The sequence below is a fragment of the Gnatocerus cornutus genome, chromosome 8 (assembly GCF_029298725.1).
Source record: "Gnatocerus cornutus isolate USDA-ARS CGAHR chromosome 8, icGnaCorn1.1, whole genome shotgun sequence".
NCBI classification, from domain to species: Eukaryota; Metazoa; Arthropoda; class Insecta; order Coleoptera; family Tenebrionidae; genus Gnatocerus; species Gnatocerus cornutus.
In genome coordinates this window covers 15,927,812-15,945,274 of record NC_142240.1, presented here as the reverse complement: position 1 = coordinate 15,945,274, position 17,463 = coordinate 15,927,812, and the positions used below count along the sequence as shown (strand labels likewise).

General features: G+C 35.2%; 5 protein-coding genes across 5 annotated transcripts; all 5 read right to left on the bottom strand.

The window, feature by feature from the left end:
* Positions 1-9,452: 9,452 nt before the first annotated feature.
* On the bottom strand, positions 9,453-10,664 carry LOC148170382 (uncharacterized). Its single transcript, XM_088044282.1, has 6 exons — positions 10,597-10,664; positions 10,470-10,551; positions 10,002-10,086; positions 9,828-9,956; positions 9,513-9,669; positions 9,453-9,468 (listed from the first exon to the last, which is right to left on the bottom strand). The coding sequence occupies exons 1-6, from the start codon at positions 10,662-10,664 to the stop codon at positions 9,453-9,455; spliced, it is 537 nt and encodes a 178-aa protein (XP_087900408.1).
* A 135-nt stretch (positions 10,665-10,799) lies between these two features.
* On the bottom strand, positions 10,800-12,573 carry LOC148170381 (uncharacterized). Its single transcript, XM_088044281.1, has 2 exons — positions 12,559-12,573; positions 10,800-12,509 (listed from the first exon to the last, which is right to left on the bottom strand). The coding sequence occupies exons 1-2, from the start codon at positions 12,571-12,573 to the stop codon at positions 10,800-10,802; spliced, it is 1,725 nt and encodes a 574-aa protein (XP_087900407.1).
* Positions 12,574-13,826: 1,253 nt separating this feature from the next.
* On the bottom strand, positions 13,827-14,348 carry LOC148170380 (uncharacterized). The gene is made up of 3 exons (XM_088043690.1): positions 14,285-14,348; positions 14,120-14,241; positions 13,827-14,075 (listed from the first exon to the last, which is right to left on the bottom strand). The coding sequence occupies exons 1-3, from the start codon at positions 14,346-14,348 to the stop codon at positions 13,827-13,829; spliced, it is 435 nt and encodes a 144-aa protein (XP_087899816.1).
* Positions 14,349-14,393: 45 nt separating this feature from the next.
* Positions 14,394-15,161, bottom strand: LOC148170379 (uncharacterized). The gene is made up of 3 exons (XM_088043689.1): positions 15,082-15,161; positions 14,597-15,036; positions 14,394-14,551 (listed from the first exon to the last, which is right to left on the bottom strand). Exons 1-3 carry the CDS (start codon positions 15,159-15,161, stop codon positions 14,394-14,396), a joined length of 678 nt encoding a protein of 225 aa, XP_087899815.1.
* A 187-nt stretch (positions 15,162-15,348) lies between these two features.
* LOC148170378 (uncharacterized) lies at positions 15,349-16,251 on the bottom strand. Its single transcript, XM_088043846.1, has 4 exons — positions 16,178-16,251; positions 15,787-16,133; positions 15,525-15,737; positions 15,349-15,479 (listed from the first exon to the last, which is right to left on the bottom strand). Exons 1-4 carry the CDS (start codon positions 16,249-16,251, stop codon positions 15,349-15,351), a joined length of 765 nt encoding a protein of 254 aa, XP_087899972.1.
* Positions 16,252-17,463: the final 1,212 nt, after the last annotated feature.

The following is a 17,463-nucleotide window of genomic DNA, read 5'->3' as shown; positions in this document are numbered from 1 at the left end:
TTTTAAATATTTCATCTCTGTAGAAATTTTTCTGGTATGTCGTATCTATGGTGTTGAAGGAAATACCTATTTAAACTGTTCTAAAATATTGCGTTTTTTTACAAATGAAATAAATTTTTATTAGTATTTAAAGTTTTTTTTGTTGCAACAAATCATCAAAAAAATGAAGATTATTCCATATCGTCGCAAAGAAAATAAAATGGTTGTAATTCCTAAAGGTTTGAAATTCTCGTATAACTAATGAAAAGAACAATTCATAAATCTCAATTTGTAGCATTTTAGCAAAGTCTGAAATTTACCCTTTTTTTTAATGTTCCAGACGGAAAAAAGCTGCAAAATGATGATTTTGCAATTCAAAGCAAAAGAGGTTTATTCTACCATTAGGCATGATCAAACGTGTGTGATAAAAGGCACTTTTACTTTGTGTTGCAAACAAATTTTTTCCTAATAAAAACGCATTAAAACAAGAATTGGACTTTGGATTTTGTCAGCAAAAAAATGACAATAATATTTCATCACTAAACGAATTTGCAAATAAAACGGTGCTTAAAGGATTAAAAATTTAAAATAAAATTGGGATTTATTGATTTTTTTATGTACTTGTTGTTCACGTATTTTATAATTGTATTTGACATTTTGCCGCTCCATTCGTCATTTGTCCTGCAGAGAATTTTCCGATTTACAATGGAGCAATTTAAGAAATCAGCAGGATTTGAAAGGGATAAGTTAGAAACCTTTAATGGTACCATGTCAAGAAGTTGATTGCTGATGCTTCTAGAATTTGGTGACGATTTGACAAATGTGACAGTTTTTCTTTGACAGACTCTGTAAAACTCGCTCTGCGAAACGACGAATCACAGACTTACATTTTAACTTTGGCTCCTACAAAAAATCTCTACACGAAAAATTAGGTTTAGAACTAAAGAATATTCCGCTTCTCTAGAAGCAATAGAAAAAAATTTGTACAAAACTCCTCGTCACTAAGCTGTCTTTTTTCTGACTTTTATGTACAAAACTATTTTCGAATTTTTTATTCAAATGACTGAGGAAAATGTTCTCTTTTAAAACAACACTGAATTTGTTTTCTTTCTAAAAATTTCTTTAATTGGAGCACGAAGCTTCAAATTTGAGGAAGACAGTTATTTTCTTGATAATTTTATTTGTGTAAACACAGAAAGAAAGAACGTTTCTAATGTTAACAGAGTTGAGGAAAACGTGAATTTTTAAAGGAAAATGATGAACAGTCTTTAAATAAAATTCCTAATTTTTTATGTATGTATTCATTTTTTGCTACTTTTATATGCCTAAATATTACGTAAATTTTTTTGATATCGATTCCGAAGAAGGTAAATTTATAATTTATGCTAATTTCCTGGAGCGTGTCAGTTTTCCTGTATAGTTAAAAAATCTGTTGCTTTATCTTGATTTGTATGCCAACTATCTGAGCACAAAAACAAAGAATGTTTCTAATTTCACAGAATCAAGAAAATCCCAATTTTAGTGCTAATGCAAATGTGGCGAATTTGTGAAATCTATTTAACTCCAAAATTAAATTTTTACTTCGTTGGATGAAGCTATCAAATTGTTAATTTCGTCCACCTAAGCACAAAACGAGAATTCTTTTCCAGAACGGACGAAAATTGGTTTTATTTAAACTCAAAATTACGTGTGCTGATAGCTTAAATTTATCCATTGTGTGACCAGAAAAACGACGAATTAGAAGGCAAACGTTTTCCAAAAAAATTTCTCTCTCTGTAACGATTTTTAATAAAATTAAATTTTCTTTGTTGCAAAGCGCTTTTCGCAAACCCTCTATGATTAAGAAGACGAACTAACATTGTTCTTCTGTGTTGTTTTCAAACAACAGTAAACTTTAATAATTGTGTTTCGTTTCCATTTTTGGCAACAAAACCGTTTCAAAATCAATGAAATAAAAAGCAAATATTTCCCCTTTTGATGACTCACATTCACACCTTTTTATTTTTATGTTATTTTGTCTCATTCCTACAAACTCCCGTAATTTATTTAGTTATTTACTTTTTTATTCACGTAGGTGCCGCTATTTCAGTCACACAGCACTTTCTTCTTTCGTCATAACTGTTTTTAGCTTGTTCTTGATTTTTGTAAAATAAATGGTTTTTTATCTGTATAGATAATCGAAATAATTGAGCGAAAAGATCACCAGTGGCGTATAAATTTCGGCGTTGGCGTCGTATAATGACGAAACCCACGCAATGCTAGAATATTTCTTATTAACTTGAAAACACTTTTTGATTCAAAATATCTCTGTGGTTGCGATGGGAAAAATTGCAATGGATTTTTCTTGTTCGTTTTACTTTGGTTTAATGAGAGTTTTATTGTACAGTACATGGTACTGTCAGTTAGTATAATAAAACACATCTTTTTGTTAACCATCAAATGGAGTTTAGTAGTGTTTGCACTGAAAGCTTTATGAAGTTTACTCAATGTAAAAATAGACTCTCAATACCACTAAATTGCTAAAATTTGTTACTTTCGTCCTGGAACAATTAAAGAAAAATCTCCGATCATTGCTTCGTGTTGCAGTAAACCCGACAGACCCCAGATTGGCAAATTCTAAAGAAAATATCCAAGTTTAAAATAATGAGCTAAATTTACACCCAGTGACATCTGTTCGTTCCGAAATACACTTCCTACTTCATACCAAAACAAACAGAACTCGTGTTCATATGAACTTATTATTGGCAGTAATGACGCAATCTGTCATTTTAATACCGTTTTAACTACATTTACATAAATCGGCCAGTTTTAGTTCAATGTCTGCATTTTTCACTAGGCGCCATAGAGGCAGCACCTGTAAGACAGTGCTGAAAACTGCTGAAATTTCAGGGGTCAAACCACGCTAGATAGCAGCACCGCATCTCGCTGAAAAGTGAATCATTATTGTAAATATCGAATTATTTTTAGACGGATTTCTTTACGGCTGGCGCTGTCTTTTCGGTCAGACTGAAGGATATTAAATATGTTTGTCGTTTAAGATGAGGTTGTGCTTTCAGACTGCTCGGCTCTTTCGTTTATTGGATGATAAAAACGAATGAGGAGAGAAATGACGTCAGTGTTGAGGGACGAAAAAGAGTTAATTATAACTGGAAATTTTCGTACAAACTTAAGGAAACAATGAGATTCTTTTTTAAGGAAATTAGCACACTGAACTAATGTTTGAAAAATAAACTTTAAATGACCGCTTATTTGCGGCGTAACTTGAACTGGCACAATGAATTAAAGTTAAAGTAAATATAAATGAATTACTTTTTATTTTTAGAACGCCGAATTATACTATAACTTTAAACTAGATTTTTTGCAGCAGCGGCAGAAATCTTTTTATTATGTATGTACTTACGATTTCATTGTTCACTTTATTTCCTGTGAACGACCAAACGTTTCTCAAATTTTGTACACAGCGTCATTTTATGCCATCTAAATAATGGCAGATCTAAAATTTTGAAATATTCAATCTTGTATTACTATTTTCTCCATTTTAAGAATCTGAAAAACTCAGACTCAGATGTCAATTTTTGAATTCTTTTCTAATTCCGTTTTTCAAATTTATGGCTTCTACATCCTTGAAATATTTATTCGCCCCAATTAAAATGAAGAAAATTTTTATATTCACAACCTCGAAATTAAAACGTACGGAAATACTCTCTTTTTCTCTTCCTTTTCTGTGAGGATAATGAAAGAGTACGTTCACTTATTAATAGCCGTAATCTGAACTTTGAAGGAAATTCCAATGATATGTGTGTATCTATTTCGGTTTTGGCGTGTCGACGTAAAATAGTGAGTTTTCAGTCCAAAATCTAACGTTATCTATAAAATTGACCACACTTTGAAGACAGATAAAAATATTTTCTTTTTCAGGTTTAATTCTATCGCTAGACGAACGAGCAGTTCGCTGAAAATCCACGTCAAAAGATTCTTGCCAAGAAGAATGCACTTCAGTACCAGGAAAACGAAGGACAACGCGTCTCTGGATTTAGTATTTGCTTAATTTTTGTTAAGTAAAATTCGCAACTAACAATTTATTTGTAATAAACAAAACGACAAATTTATTTAATTCTAAGATTCAAAAATTCGTCAAAATTACTGTCGCCACTGTTCCTTTGCATCGATAATTTGCATTTGGGATTTAGACGAGAATAAAGGGTAAAAAATTGGCAACGAGTTCGAGAAACACTTAAAAAGACGTAAATTTTGGTAGCACGGCAATTAAAATTTGAGTCAGATGGTTATTTCAAACAGTGGAACTAGAGTTCAAGAGACTGAGAATTTTGTGTCTAAATAATCGCATGTTTTTATGAAAGGAAGTGGTCTTAAGGTCAGCAAGGTAAAATATTTACACTCATTTCCTCCTTTCGCATGTTTAGCTCTTCCAAATAAACTTTTGGGTAATTGATGAATTCACTTAGAATCAAAAAATATTTTCATTGAAGACATTGCGGATGTCCAACTTGGCGAAGCCCAAATCCTGTTTTTAACGACTCTGTTTTTCCCATAAACTTGGTAAAATCACTCATTAATCCCCGACAAGCAACATCTCTTTAAATGTTTGAAAAATGATTGAGGTGTTCAAATTTCTGTCATTTATCTTGCTTGCTTTGGCAGTTACAACTCGTATAAATTTCAAAGTGTGCACTTTGTTAAAAGTAAAATTCTTTGCTACCTTAATTTTAGCATGGTATAAAGCAATGCTTATTTATAATCCCAAAGGAAATGCTAATACAAAAGTGTTATTTTTAGCAAAAATTAGTAGTAGCGGCGCCGTCTACTTTAGCAACTTTTGTCGAAGAAGTAATGACGTCGTAGTTCCAACCTGTTGCCAAACACCTGAGTCAAAATTACGTCGTTCCGATCCAAAGTGTGTCGAATTGTTTGGCATGTCCAGTGACATTTAAGCGATTTTGCCGCGGAAAGTTTCTTCAGTGTTGTCATGCAGTTGACTTGGCACCGCGAACCAACGAAAATAAACTCAAATGTGGAAATTGAAAAATTCGACGTTTCCTGGCGTTATCAGTTTCTTCGCTAAATCCGTACGCGCGTATCAAACAACCGCTTTAAAATAAACGTGTTAGTTACATAAACGCTCCGATGCAGGCAGGATGAGAACCGAAACCCATTTTCTTACCACTTTTAGTCTTTTGCACGTATTGTGTGGTGGTTTCGATGCCCATCAGTGAAAACGCTTTGAAAGAAACACTGGTGGCGACCTCCACATCACTTCTTGCAACGGTTATCATCACTTTCTCACATTGTCACCACACTAAATTAAAACAACACCGAAACACGCGCACCTTCGAGATTTCAGTGACTTCAAATGTTAAACACACGAGCTTCTAACTATTTTCAGACGCTGATACGACATGCACTGTACAGTATGACTGAAAAGTTAACACTGAAGCTTTAGTTTTGGCTTGGTTTCTCTGAACTGTGGTGATCCCGTCTCGCTTCTTTTCCATTTTTAAAATAGTTTTTCACAATTTCGGTTTCACCGACCACATTTTCCTACAATTTGCGAGTTACCGGTGCAACAACCTCTTTAGATGTGCAACGGGGCTTCAAATCTTCAATTTGCGCAGTTTTTTTAGTGGGGAGTGTACCCAAATGATCAGTTTTGATGAATGTATGTTTATTTTTATTTTTGAGAATCATAGTAAATACTCCTATCTATTTATATTAAATCCGAGTTTCTGATGGCATTCTTCACAATTTTCAGCAGTAAAGTTTTGTTTTCAGATTGTCAGGAACCGCGTGGTGAAATTTTCAGGAATAATGTCCCATTATTTCCCGCCTCCGTGTCACGATTTTCGTCCACGGGAAATAAACTCCAATAATAAAGTTCAACAGTACCCTTGAACATATTGACGGACGACATAAAGCTATTTTCGTTGGTGAAAATGCACTTTTATATTTAATAATCAAACTTATCCTCCACAAAAGTGTTTCTAAAATGGTGACTTAGCTAATTTACGAGGCACTGATTTAAGAGCATCGATAAAATCTAATTAAAGTTTAAGCACCTGTTTATCGAATATCATTTCTACAATAAATTACCACCGTGACTAAGGATAGAATGAGTCATCCTTGGACTCCAAAATCTGTTCCGACGAAATAAAAAATCTTTTTAGTGTGCGGCTGACCACAAATTGTACCTTTTCTTCCACAAATGACGATCTTCGCATCTCGAATGAGGAATGTTTAAATTGGCAACTAGTGGCAAAACTTCAGCCAACACGAGATTAAATAGGTATCGATATATTTAAAGTTTTGATTGCAAACAAATGTGGCGACTTTTCTAACAATCGGCTATAAAAAAATTGACTAAATAAAGTACGCCCGCTTAAATTTCCAGTGTTCTAATTAAATTAGTTCTGTCCACAATATTAATAAAAACGGACTACGTAGGATGTTAATTGACGCTCTGATGGATTTATTTCAACGAAATTAGTTTAAACCGTCAATAGACGCGTCTCGGCAATCAAATAATTAAAAAGCACGACAATAATACCGGCTCTGCATAAATTAACGTTCTTCTTCCCTTAATTAAGTTTATAATTAACTATAAAATATTACAGCGTTGTATACACTCGGAGTGTTGTAGGTATATTTTATCAACGCCATCTGCTCCCGTTATTTTTAGTAAGAAATGAAAAAATTGATACGGTGATTTTTTATCACGTCGTAAAAATTGGAATTAAATTTATTCCGAGACCTAACAACAAATTCATTTTATTTGTTGGGGTTTGTGGGTGTTTTATTGTAAAAAATATAAGTAACACGGTTTCAGAAGATTCGGATATCTAATTTTGAGCTGGTTTATAAACTACGCCGACTAAAATGGACTTTGGACGTCTTATTGAATTTCGATTGTTTGGGAAAGAAATAAATATAGATTATAGACAAATGTCTTAGGGAAATATTTATTACGACGAGTGGATAAACAAATTCGTTTAATTGAGAGGAATTGGATGGTTTTAAATTTATGGGAGCGCTAAAAGGGACGGCAGAGGTGTCATATCTCTGAATTGGAGAGCTTTGGAATATCCAATGGGTTGACAGCTCTGTATCCAATGTCATTGATAATGGCAGTAGCGACAACTATATTTTTTCAGATTCTCTATAGAGCACTAGATGTCTATATTCTTTAAATTTTTTTATCAATTCAGATATTTTTGTCCACTGGATCTAAATTTTCTCTGGATGCCTTCTAGAATTTTGAGATAATATTTTGTGGATTATTTCTACATATTTCTGCTTATTCTTTTACATTCTCTATATGTTTGTTCTAGATACTTTCTTTAGATACTGTGAATTATTTATACACTTTCTCTAGTTTTTTGAATCTTTATTTTCTTTCAGATTCTCTATTGATGTTTTCTAAATTCGTCAGATTGTTAAAATAAATTTTTAAAAATTCTATGTAGATACTTCTGTTCATTATCTCGTTGCAGATTTGTTTGGCATTTTTTAGATTCTCTAGATATCTTTTTAATTCTGTTTAACTATTTCAGTTCATTCTATGTGGATTCTCTTTAGAAAAATTTCTTCTAAATTGCATTTTAAATTATTATTAAAATTTTGTAAATTGTATTTATGTAATTTTTTCTATTTTTTGTAAATTCTCTCTTTATTCTTCCTTGATCTTTTCGTTGGATAAGTACTTCTGCAAATTATCAATACATTATCTCTAATTTTTTAATTTACATTTTCTAGATTCTTTAAATCATTTCATTTCTCTAGATTCTTTCTAGATATCTACTTACGTTCTATTTTCTCTAGATTCTAAAAAAAATTTTCCAGATTGTAGATATTTCTGTTCATTTTTTATACATTTTCTTTTTATTTTTTATAGCGACTCTCTTAGATGCTGTAAATTTTTCTAGACTCGTCCAATTATTAAAATTATTTTTTTTAGATTGTTTAGATGTTTACACTCTCTACATTTTCTCTAGATACTCGGCATTCATTCCAAATTTTTTGAGATTCTTTAGATTTTTTTGAGCTTTTTAAATTTCATTTTATCTACATAGAATTGTTTAGATACCTACTTCTGTTTCTCCTAATTACATTTTCTCTATATTCTATTTAGATTCTTAAAAAAAGATTTTGTAAATTGTAGATATATGTATGTAGATATATTAGTTTATTTTTTTCTACAGTTTCTCTTTGTTCTTTGCGATACTCTTTTTGGACACTTTTGTTAATTATCTACACTCTATATCTAGATTTTTTTATTTATGTATTTTTTCATTTCTGTTTCTTTTTTTGTTTCCTTGTTTCATTGGATTATTAAAACAAAATTTTAAATATTTTTTTCTAGATATATACTTCTCGTTATTTTCTCTATATTTTCTCTAGACAGAAGCGCTTTACATTATTTCTAGATTTTTTCGCGCTTCTTTAAATTTATTTTTATGTTCTCTTTAGATATCTTCTTCTCTTCATTCTACCGACATTCGGATTATCAATTTTGTTTTCGGAAAACTGTCAAAAACGAAAATAACTTCAAAGTAACTTATTCTAGGGATTTTCACACCAAGGTTTCAGTCCTTCAAGGATTGGTCCGTTTGTCATGATCACAACCTTCTTTTTTATACGGGGCTACGATTTCTTGTCGTTATATTGTTTTTTTTATGACCAGTACTACCAACAGGTAAAAAGAAGAAGCTGAAGTGGGAATAAAGCAATGACGCGAATTCTGAAATTCGAACTTTTTATTAAACAAATAAACCTTTTTCTAAGCGGGCGCTAAAATAAAATTAAATATAGATTTGTAAATATTATATATTAGCTAAGCGGTTACTAAGAATTATGAAACCCGAAATTTTGACACGTGTTTACGTTGTCTCGGCAGAATACGAACGTAATTTTATTTTATACCAAAATATCAATAAATATTTGAGCCAGACGAAAAAATGCTGAATTTTTAATTTCAAAGTAGATCGGAAATAACTAGACACTTTAAAGTGTCATTTTTACGTTACAACCTGTCGTAAAACTGGAGAAATCGCATAATCACCAATTAAAAGTGCTGAAAAGAGCTAATCATGATAAATGAGGGCATAAACTGAGGTTTTCAGTCTGACGTCACTAACATATATGATATGCAAGTGAAAACGTATTTATAGAACTGATATGTGTACAAGTATGTTAATTTTAGACACAGATTGGCCATGTTTCCGTGCTAAATCGTCATTGGGAAAGTTAAATTTGATTCATTTTGACGTGTTTTTTCGTTTTATTGTGACTACCGAGTCTTGAGGACAAATTAATAGATATTTTAGTCTTTACAAGTCTCAGAATAACTAAAATTTAAGCACCATATCTATTATCAAGGTCTTTTCTTTCTATAAATGCACCAGCATTATCTGGGTTAATAAATCGCCGATTTTGACGACCCATAAAATACGCCCATGATGCTAACCGATGTTTCCACTGAGAGTTAATAAAGAAATGGAAATGTTTCAGTGACACATCACTGTTGGTTTTTGCAGTCACACAGTTTCGTTTCTCCTCCTCTTTCTTCAGGGGACAGTTCTTTTTTCTTCTCACCTTTTAGAATTGCGTAGCCATTTTTGCCTACGTCGAGTTGATACTGAGTCATGGGGGTATAATAACTCCGAGTCGGACCAAAAACTAAAATTCGACACAAATTAGGTTGGGAATAAAATGTGCCAAAATATCTTCTAAATCAGCTAGAATTTCACATGTCTCGGACATGCACCTTTTAATTAAATAATTGGTGATGGCTGTCTTGGATCGGACCCAAAATTCAACACCACAAAAATACTTACTTTTTCTTGATCCGACTAGAGGAGGAAGGATTTTTCGACGGGGATCTGGTTCGTACACGTCCTTAAAAGACTCTAGAAGCTGATTCTCGAAGGATTTCGATGTAGACTCGTGGAGAAGGTGAGAGAACACTTAAAAGTTTCATGGGGGAGAAAATGGGAGTTGGAGGAACTTACTTTCCCTGCAGTAATAGACTTGATACGTTGTTATCATTCGTTTGAGGTAGCGTCGATGGAGACGGTTTTCTACAGCGTTGGCGTCCTGAAAATTTTCCGGTTCTTAGCCATCGTCGCAGGAAAAATAAATAATTTCGCTTTATTTGAATAGTAATAACAAACTAACTACTCCCCATAATAATAAACCGGGAAAATCAAAATACTTTAAGTAAACAAATTTTTGCAAATTAAGTGACGCTCGTTAGTTTATTTAACAACTCTCGTTTATGAGCTATAATTTCGTGATGCTCTATGGTTTATTTCAGGCCAATTTCCACGAACATTGTACGGAGAAACACCGAAAAACAAAAATTAGGTTAACACATCAATTTTAAGAAACATTAAACCCGAAATTAATCCGTCGTTTGAAAATCCTCTCTCTCATTAAGCTGTGAATTAATAATATGAAAAAGCAATTAGTTCCGGTACCTCTTCATCATCAGCGACCGTGGTCCCTAGCCAGTTGTCTTCTTGAGGAAGCGCAGTAACAAAACCATCCACCGGTTTGCAACTAAAATAACTAACGGGAATTTTACGCACAATTTTCGGTACTCACGAAGGCGGAACTTTTGGGTCTTGCCACCGGAAGTGGTCTCTATAAGTGGAAACGAAACACTGAGCCATTTCTACTGGAATTTTCAAAACGTCAAACTTACTGTCAAAAATTTATTGTGCACAGTCTGATAATTACATTAATTGGTTCGCTACTCTAAATACCCAATGATGGGGCCGAAATAAATAATTTATTAAATACAGTTACTAATCCAATCTTTTTTCTTTTATGTATAAAATATAATCCATCGGTTCCACTCTTCGCTTGCCGTACATTCTTCGTGCCATTTGTCTTCTTCCGTAACCACTAATAGGTTCGAATCTTGGTGACTCCGTCGGCCGGGAGTTGAGAAGGAGGTTCGCTAAATCCGAAGAACTTTGATAAGGGTTGGTTGGTTGTTCCGCCGTTTCGAGTTGGTTCTCCGGGAACTCTAAACTTTGACTGTAAGGGTTGAAGTAGTCTTGAGGGACGTCTTCGGGGTTCTCGGTAATTTCATATTCACCCGGTGGAGGTTTGTACAACTTCGGATTATGATGGAAGTTCGATATCGTCATGGTACCTTCAGGATTTACAAAAGTTGCAACTCCCCCGTTGACATTGACTAAATTCTGATCAAGATGCCCCCCTATGGCGTCGTTGTAGTAATTTTGAACATTTTTGTACCCTTGGTAACTCGGAGAATTGAAAATATCTTGACTTTGGTACTGCTGCTGCTGCTGCTGGTGCTGGTGCTGGTGCTGGTGCTGGTGATGGTGCTGGGTCGGTACCTCAGGGGCTTGGTAGTACGCATTCACTTGATTATTAGAATAGTAATCATGAACGGGTTCGGTGGTACTACTAATCTGACCCCAACTTTGATGAGGATTCCATAAGTTTACCATGGGGGCTGGAGCCTGCGTCGATGGTTGGTACGGCGGATCTACCGGCTTCCCATACACCAAGCTTGGTACCGTGGGTTTGATGAACCCGACTGGTTTAATCTTTGTGGAAGTCCCATATTTCGGGTGTTTATCTAATACAGGAGCTGGCACCTCGTGAAGAGCCTGAGGCTTTTGGTAAATATCCGTGATTTCATTACTAAGTTGGTAACTCGAAGCCAAAGTCGAAGTCTCAATAATAGGCTTCTTAATACTCTCAGCGTGTGTTAAACTGTTTTGAGAATTATAAAAACTGCTCTGCGGGCGTGCATGGTACTTGTATCCTCCGAAACTCTGAACTTGGGGTTGGTGCGGAATTAACTTCAAAGGGCTCACTGCGTAAGAACTAGGATACTGTTGGTTGTGCCCTGCGAACTTTTGACTCAAATACCTCATCTTCATCTGGTACGAATTCCCAAGTCGCTGGTAGGGCGCAGGAGTGGGTGCCGCCGTCGCGTAACTTACCACAGAAGCTTGAGCTTCTGGATGTCTCCTCTGATTCTGACCTATGAGTTTCGTTAACCACGCAGTATTCAACGCTGCAAGTCTCTGCGGATCTGACTGTAAATGCAGCTCGTACATTGCCGGTACTCTCAACACTTCAACAATTTTCGTGCCAGCAGTCAACTTCGCTTCTTTATGTTCCTCGATTTTATTCCTCTGTCTTAATCTCTTCTCCGGTCTGTGTCGAACTTTACTCACTTGAAAGTGTTTGTCTTGGATATCTGAACTCTTTTCATGCACTTGATACGTCGGTAATGCCACAGAATCTTTGATCTTCTGACTCTCCTCCATTAATTGATCAGTGTTATTTTCTTTAATTTTACGTTCTTGGGGTTTGTACACTGGAGATGGGAGTGTGGTGACATTTTCAGAATGGACGCCATATCCAGCGCTTACGTTAACTTGGAAAGAGTCGCCGGTGGTACTGTTTTGCTCGACAAAACGTTTGACAATTTTTTCACCATCGCAACTTTTCAACACTAATAATAGCAAGATCTGGAGGGAAAAGTGTTAACAAGTGGTTGACGACGTCGAGGTTACTTACAAATAGTTTTTTCATGGTGGAACTGTGCACTACACTAAAACTAGAGCATAAATAAGCGGCGATCTCCGCAAACGGAGGTTTTATAATAGTGGTCCTAATTTGTTGTATATAATTAAGTTTTGTACTTTCTCAGGTGCATCTTCGATGTGGGCGATTTTCAGCAAGTGTGCCAGTTTTCAGTTTCGAATCATGATTGTGATTACATTTAAATTTTTGAAATATTAATAAAATGTTCCTGCAGACTTTTTAGATCATTTTTTACTTTAATAATTGTTTGAATTTAAATTCTTTGATTTGTACGCCGCAATTTTTTCTTTTCATAATATTTAATTAATAAAAATATTTTTTTTTTGGTTAGTGTAATTTTGAGATGCTTTCGTACAACATTATTCTAATCAAAACAAAAATGATTTTTAGCACCTATTTAGCTATCCACCGTTAAATATTTGGACCGAAAAATGGAGAAAGTAATTATAATTATACTCTGTGAATAAATTTCGATTAATTTCGTTAACGGAATCAAAATGTATGAATAATGAAATGGGTAACCTCGCATGGAATTTATCCACATCAAGCCCAATCATTAAGGAAGACGGCAACTTGTTAAAGTTCACAAGATTTATTTTTAGAAAATGTGGAGAATCAAAAAAGATACAATTAATTCAAAATTATAAAATTCTGCAGTCAAATTAAATTAAAAAAATCTGCAATAAGTATTACAAAAAATCAAAAAAAGTGTTCAAAGTTTATCCAAGACATTTCACTTTTCGAATGGCATAAAATTCTTTAAAGAATTCTAAAATTAAATGAAACTCAAAATTTTCCAATTTCGAAAATGTTTAGCTGCTTACTTTAAGTCACACTCTAATGCTTTCAGAAATTGGGTCTAGATATTTCGTGCAGAGAATTTTTTGTAGACATCCAATTTAAAATGCGGCTCTGTGATTGGTTGCTTATGTGACATTTCTTGTTTAGCACTTGCCGGAGTTTAAAAAAACAACATTGTGTAACTCGCTTTCCTGAACGACCAATCGCAGAGCCACATTTCAAATTTGGCGCCTACAAAATTTCTCTGCAGGAAAAATAGAGTTTAGATATTTTTTAATTTGACGATCAAAGACTAAAGTATTAAGAATATAAAATTTCTGCAATCTTGAGATCTAACAGCCTAAAATTTGATAACCCGAAATTCCGTGAATGAAATTTAAAAAAAAAAGAATCCACCTTATCAAAGCTTTATTTCGCACCTTTACATAACAATTTTCCACTCAAAGAAAAACCAGCGTAGCTTTCCGGTTGACTGTAACATCGTAGCTGTCAATTTCCGACCTGACACAGATATCAGCTCTTTTATATCCGCTCCTGTTCAAATCGCTGGAACTATCCCGAACTTCCAGGATTATGCGATGACCAAAATGTCTATTTAATTCCGGGATACAGACTTTGGTGCCATAATCTAACCCCAAGTATTTATCCATCGCTAAAGTAACAAACGGAGTTCTGTTGTCTAAATAGTCCTACAAAAAATTCCTGAAGATTAGAAAAATGGAACGAAACGTACCTGCAGTGTTTGTAGTTTTTTCCCGCCCTTATCGAGAAATCCGATTTCGTTGCTGTAGTCGGGGTAATAAGCCGTGAGGGTGACATTTTCGTACCGTTTTCCCTTACACTCCAAGATAATTTCTACAAAAAAAAGTAGGAAAGATTTAACAATAAAAGTCCTCACCATTGTCAAAAAAGGCGTTTATTTCCAAAACTACACACAAAGATACAAATAGCACGGAAAACATAATTGTCGCACACTCAAAACACGAAAGTGCAATTAAGCAAGACTGTTACATGCACATGTCACCATATCGTCGTCGCGAAGAGGGCAAAGGCTCCGCATACTGCTGACTACTCTTTATTATACTCAACCCCATTTTACTAATCGTGTCTTCATATTCCGACCGTCCGGTTGTCGCAGTGAACCAATCAGAAATAGACTGAGGAGCTACAAAAAACGTTAGAAACACCACCAACCCTAATAAAATCTTACTCGTTGAAAATGTCACCGGTGGACAAACATCGATTCTCGGCCGTTGTATAGCAAAATGTCGAAACGCTGTCGGATCTATGTACCCATCGCGGTTAATCGTAGGCCCATCAAACGGAAGTCCAACACGGGTGTCAATAGCTGCCATCAACTTCCGGTACTGTTTGGGCTCAAGACCTTTCTTATTATAATCAGCTTGGTAGATCGACATCATTTTATCGTCGTACGTGTCGCAAGGGTGGTCCAAGACTTCTCCTGCTAGAACTCTCATTTCTTTACCGACGCATTCGAGCTCTTTGTGTAACATTTTTTCTTTCTCCGCCAACATTTTGTAGCGGCCCATTTGGGGCTCGTAGCGATGGGCATCGCAATGGCAGTACGGTTCTACAAGTTTTGCGACGTAGAAGTTGTGCGATTTCGTAACGATGGTCGGTTGGGCTGGTCTAGCGAAGAAAGAGGTTGAGGAGTGTTAAGAAAATTTCACTTACTTGGCCGTCAAAGGGACGAAACTCGGCCATTTGTACTCTTTTCGGGTGGTGGGAACAAAAGTTTCCTTATCAACAGTCATTGTGGGCTTACAAGAATTTTGCTGGGGCCTAACTAATTTAGTTTCTTGAGCGGACTAACATACTCCACGACGATAATTTGGGACGGAGAAGCCCGAATAAGTACTTTACAAATAAATAACACACGAAATTTTGTGACAACCTTGTCAAAATGGTTATGAAATCCATTTTGGTGTTGGCGATTACCCACTAGATTATTTTTCTTGGGAGATTGTAGTGAATTTTGTCTCTTATAATCATTTGGCCGAGGCGGGAAATGGCGTCTTGGTATTCAGTAGCGCCCGCAGTCATGTACCCCAGAGGACCCCGACAACTACCAGCTAAAAATCAAATGTTAGATTATGTTAGACTGGTAGAGTTGTTACCGCAATGGGACGAAGCAGCTTCATCTCTTGCTTTCCCTTCAACGCTCTTCCCACCACCGATTCTATTGCTGATAACAGCCGGACGAAACGCGATAGATCTTTGATTTGGTCTGCACGGGTCTCCTGGGAGTTTCACCGGTGCAGAACAAGGAGGAGTACCGGAAACTCCTGCTGCTCTTAATAAATCGTCGTAAGGAGCGTCAGGATACTCCTCTAAAACTTAGGGTTACTAAAATCACCACTTTGAGAGCTACTTCTTTACGCATTTTGCAATAATCGACTTCATAGGTGGTTCTTAAGCGATCTCTGTTAATCCGCGAGACGAGGTCGTCGGGGGGCGCATTTCTCAAACATTCGTAGATGTACGGGTACTTCTCTTTGATCTTCTCGAGGTACACATTGGGTTGATTGTAGCGACTAATTTGGGATTCTGGGCTTGAGCCTACTTTAACAGGGTAAACTTTCGGGTCTAAAAGGGGGCCCATTGGGCCTAAACGACTCCATGCGGCTTCTGCGGGGGCACTACTTAGTTCTTGAGGTTTGTCGATCTTCGGACAGTGACATTCACACGCTATGTAGTCTCCGGCGTCTCCACTTGGCGGTGTTATCCTGAAGACAGTAATAAATCACGAGGGGGCATTCTGAGCCCTTACCTTATTCCATAAGCTCTGACATAAGGCCATATGTAATCTTTCCGGTACGTTGTCTGGAATTGATCAATTACCATTGCGAATTTAAAAAAGAAACCACAAACGAAATTTTATTTAACTAAAATTTGACACGTTGACAATAAATGTGACGTCTCAGGTTTCCTCTTTGTCTTTACGGTACCGACGATACATGCTTTCGCTGATCAGGCCTCCGAGGTGGCCTATTCCATGTTCATACTCGCTTCTAGGTATAGTCGCAAATCGACCTAGGAACAATATGAAAAAGAAGAAATAGTGTAAGTTGTCTACCTTTGGTGTGTAAATTAGCAATGGGAATAAAGGGTTCAGCTGTAATCATATCTCGTCTCAAGAATGTAGGAAGTCTAAAAGCTGTTAAATAAGTGGTCAATGGGGGATCATCGTTGACGTATTCAAGCGCTTCGTGGACTTTCTCAGCCTGTATCAATTGGTCTTTTTCTGAAAGAAGAATAAAGTAAAAAAAATTGAAACGTCGCAAGGAAAACCGATGTTGCAGTACTTCCGGTTGTACTCTGACTCTATTTTTTCTGCTCTCTTATGTTGATACAGAGCCTGTTTATTTAGGGGGTTCTTGAAAAGCTTCTCAGTGACTTTATTGTCATGTTTATGCTAAAAAAAATTGTCAAAAAAATTAGCTTTTAAGTCATCAAACCTTTTCTAAAAACTGTTCGGCGTCTTCGTACGGAGGTGAAATATTAGTTTCATCCAGCACCAAATACTTTTTGTAAACGTCGGAGATGGGATCTTTAAACTCTTGTTTACATTTCAAATGGGACACTCTGAAACGATTTTGCTTCAAGAACCTATGATGTGAGTGAGCTTTACCGTTTATGAGGAGGGTTTACGTAATCTTTTGTGTAAACCGTTAAAAACCTGCGTTTTTTCAAATCAATTTCGGAATCCATAATAAAAAAAAACGCGGAGGAAAATTTAAACTGACATTGAGATTTTGGTGTGGGTGTGTTGGTAAAAAATACACAAAAAAAAGTGCACAGGTGGTCAGAAATTGTCTAATACAAATTTTAAAGAAATCAAAATTTGAACGCGCAATTTAAAAGAATTGTTGGTTGTCTACACTACTATTATATTGTGTATTTCTGGTTGTTTAAATCAACATTAAATTTTGATGCACTGTACAACTATAAGCTGGTGGTATTATTGTTAAAGCTTAATCCTTTCTTTATGTAGAGTAATAAAAATGAGAAAGGCATAAAATGCTTTTTTGTAATATTTGAAATTCAAAATTTAAA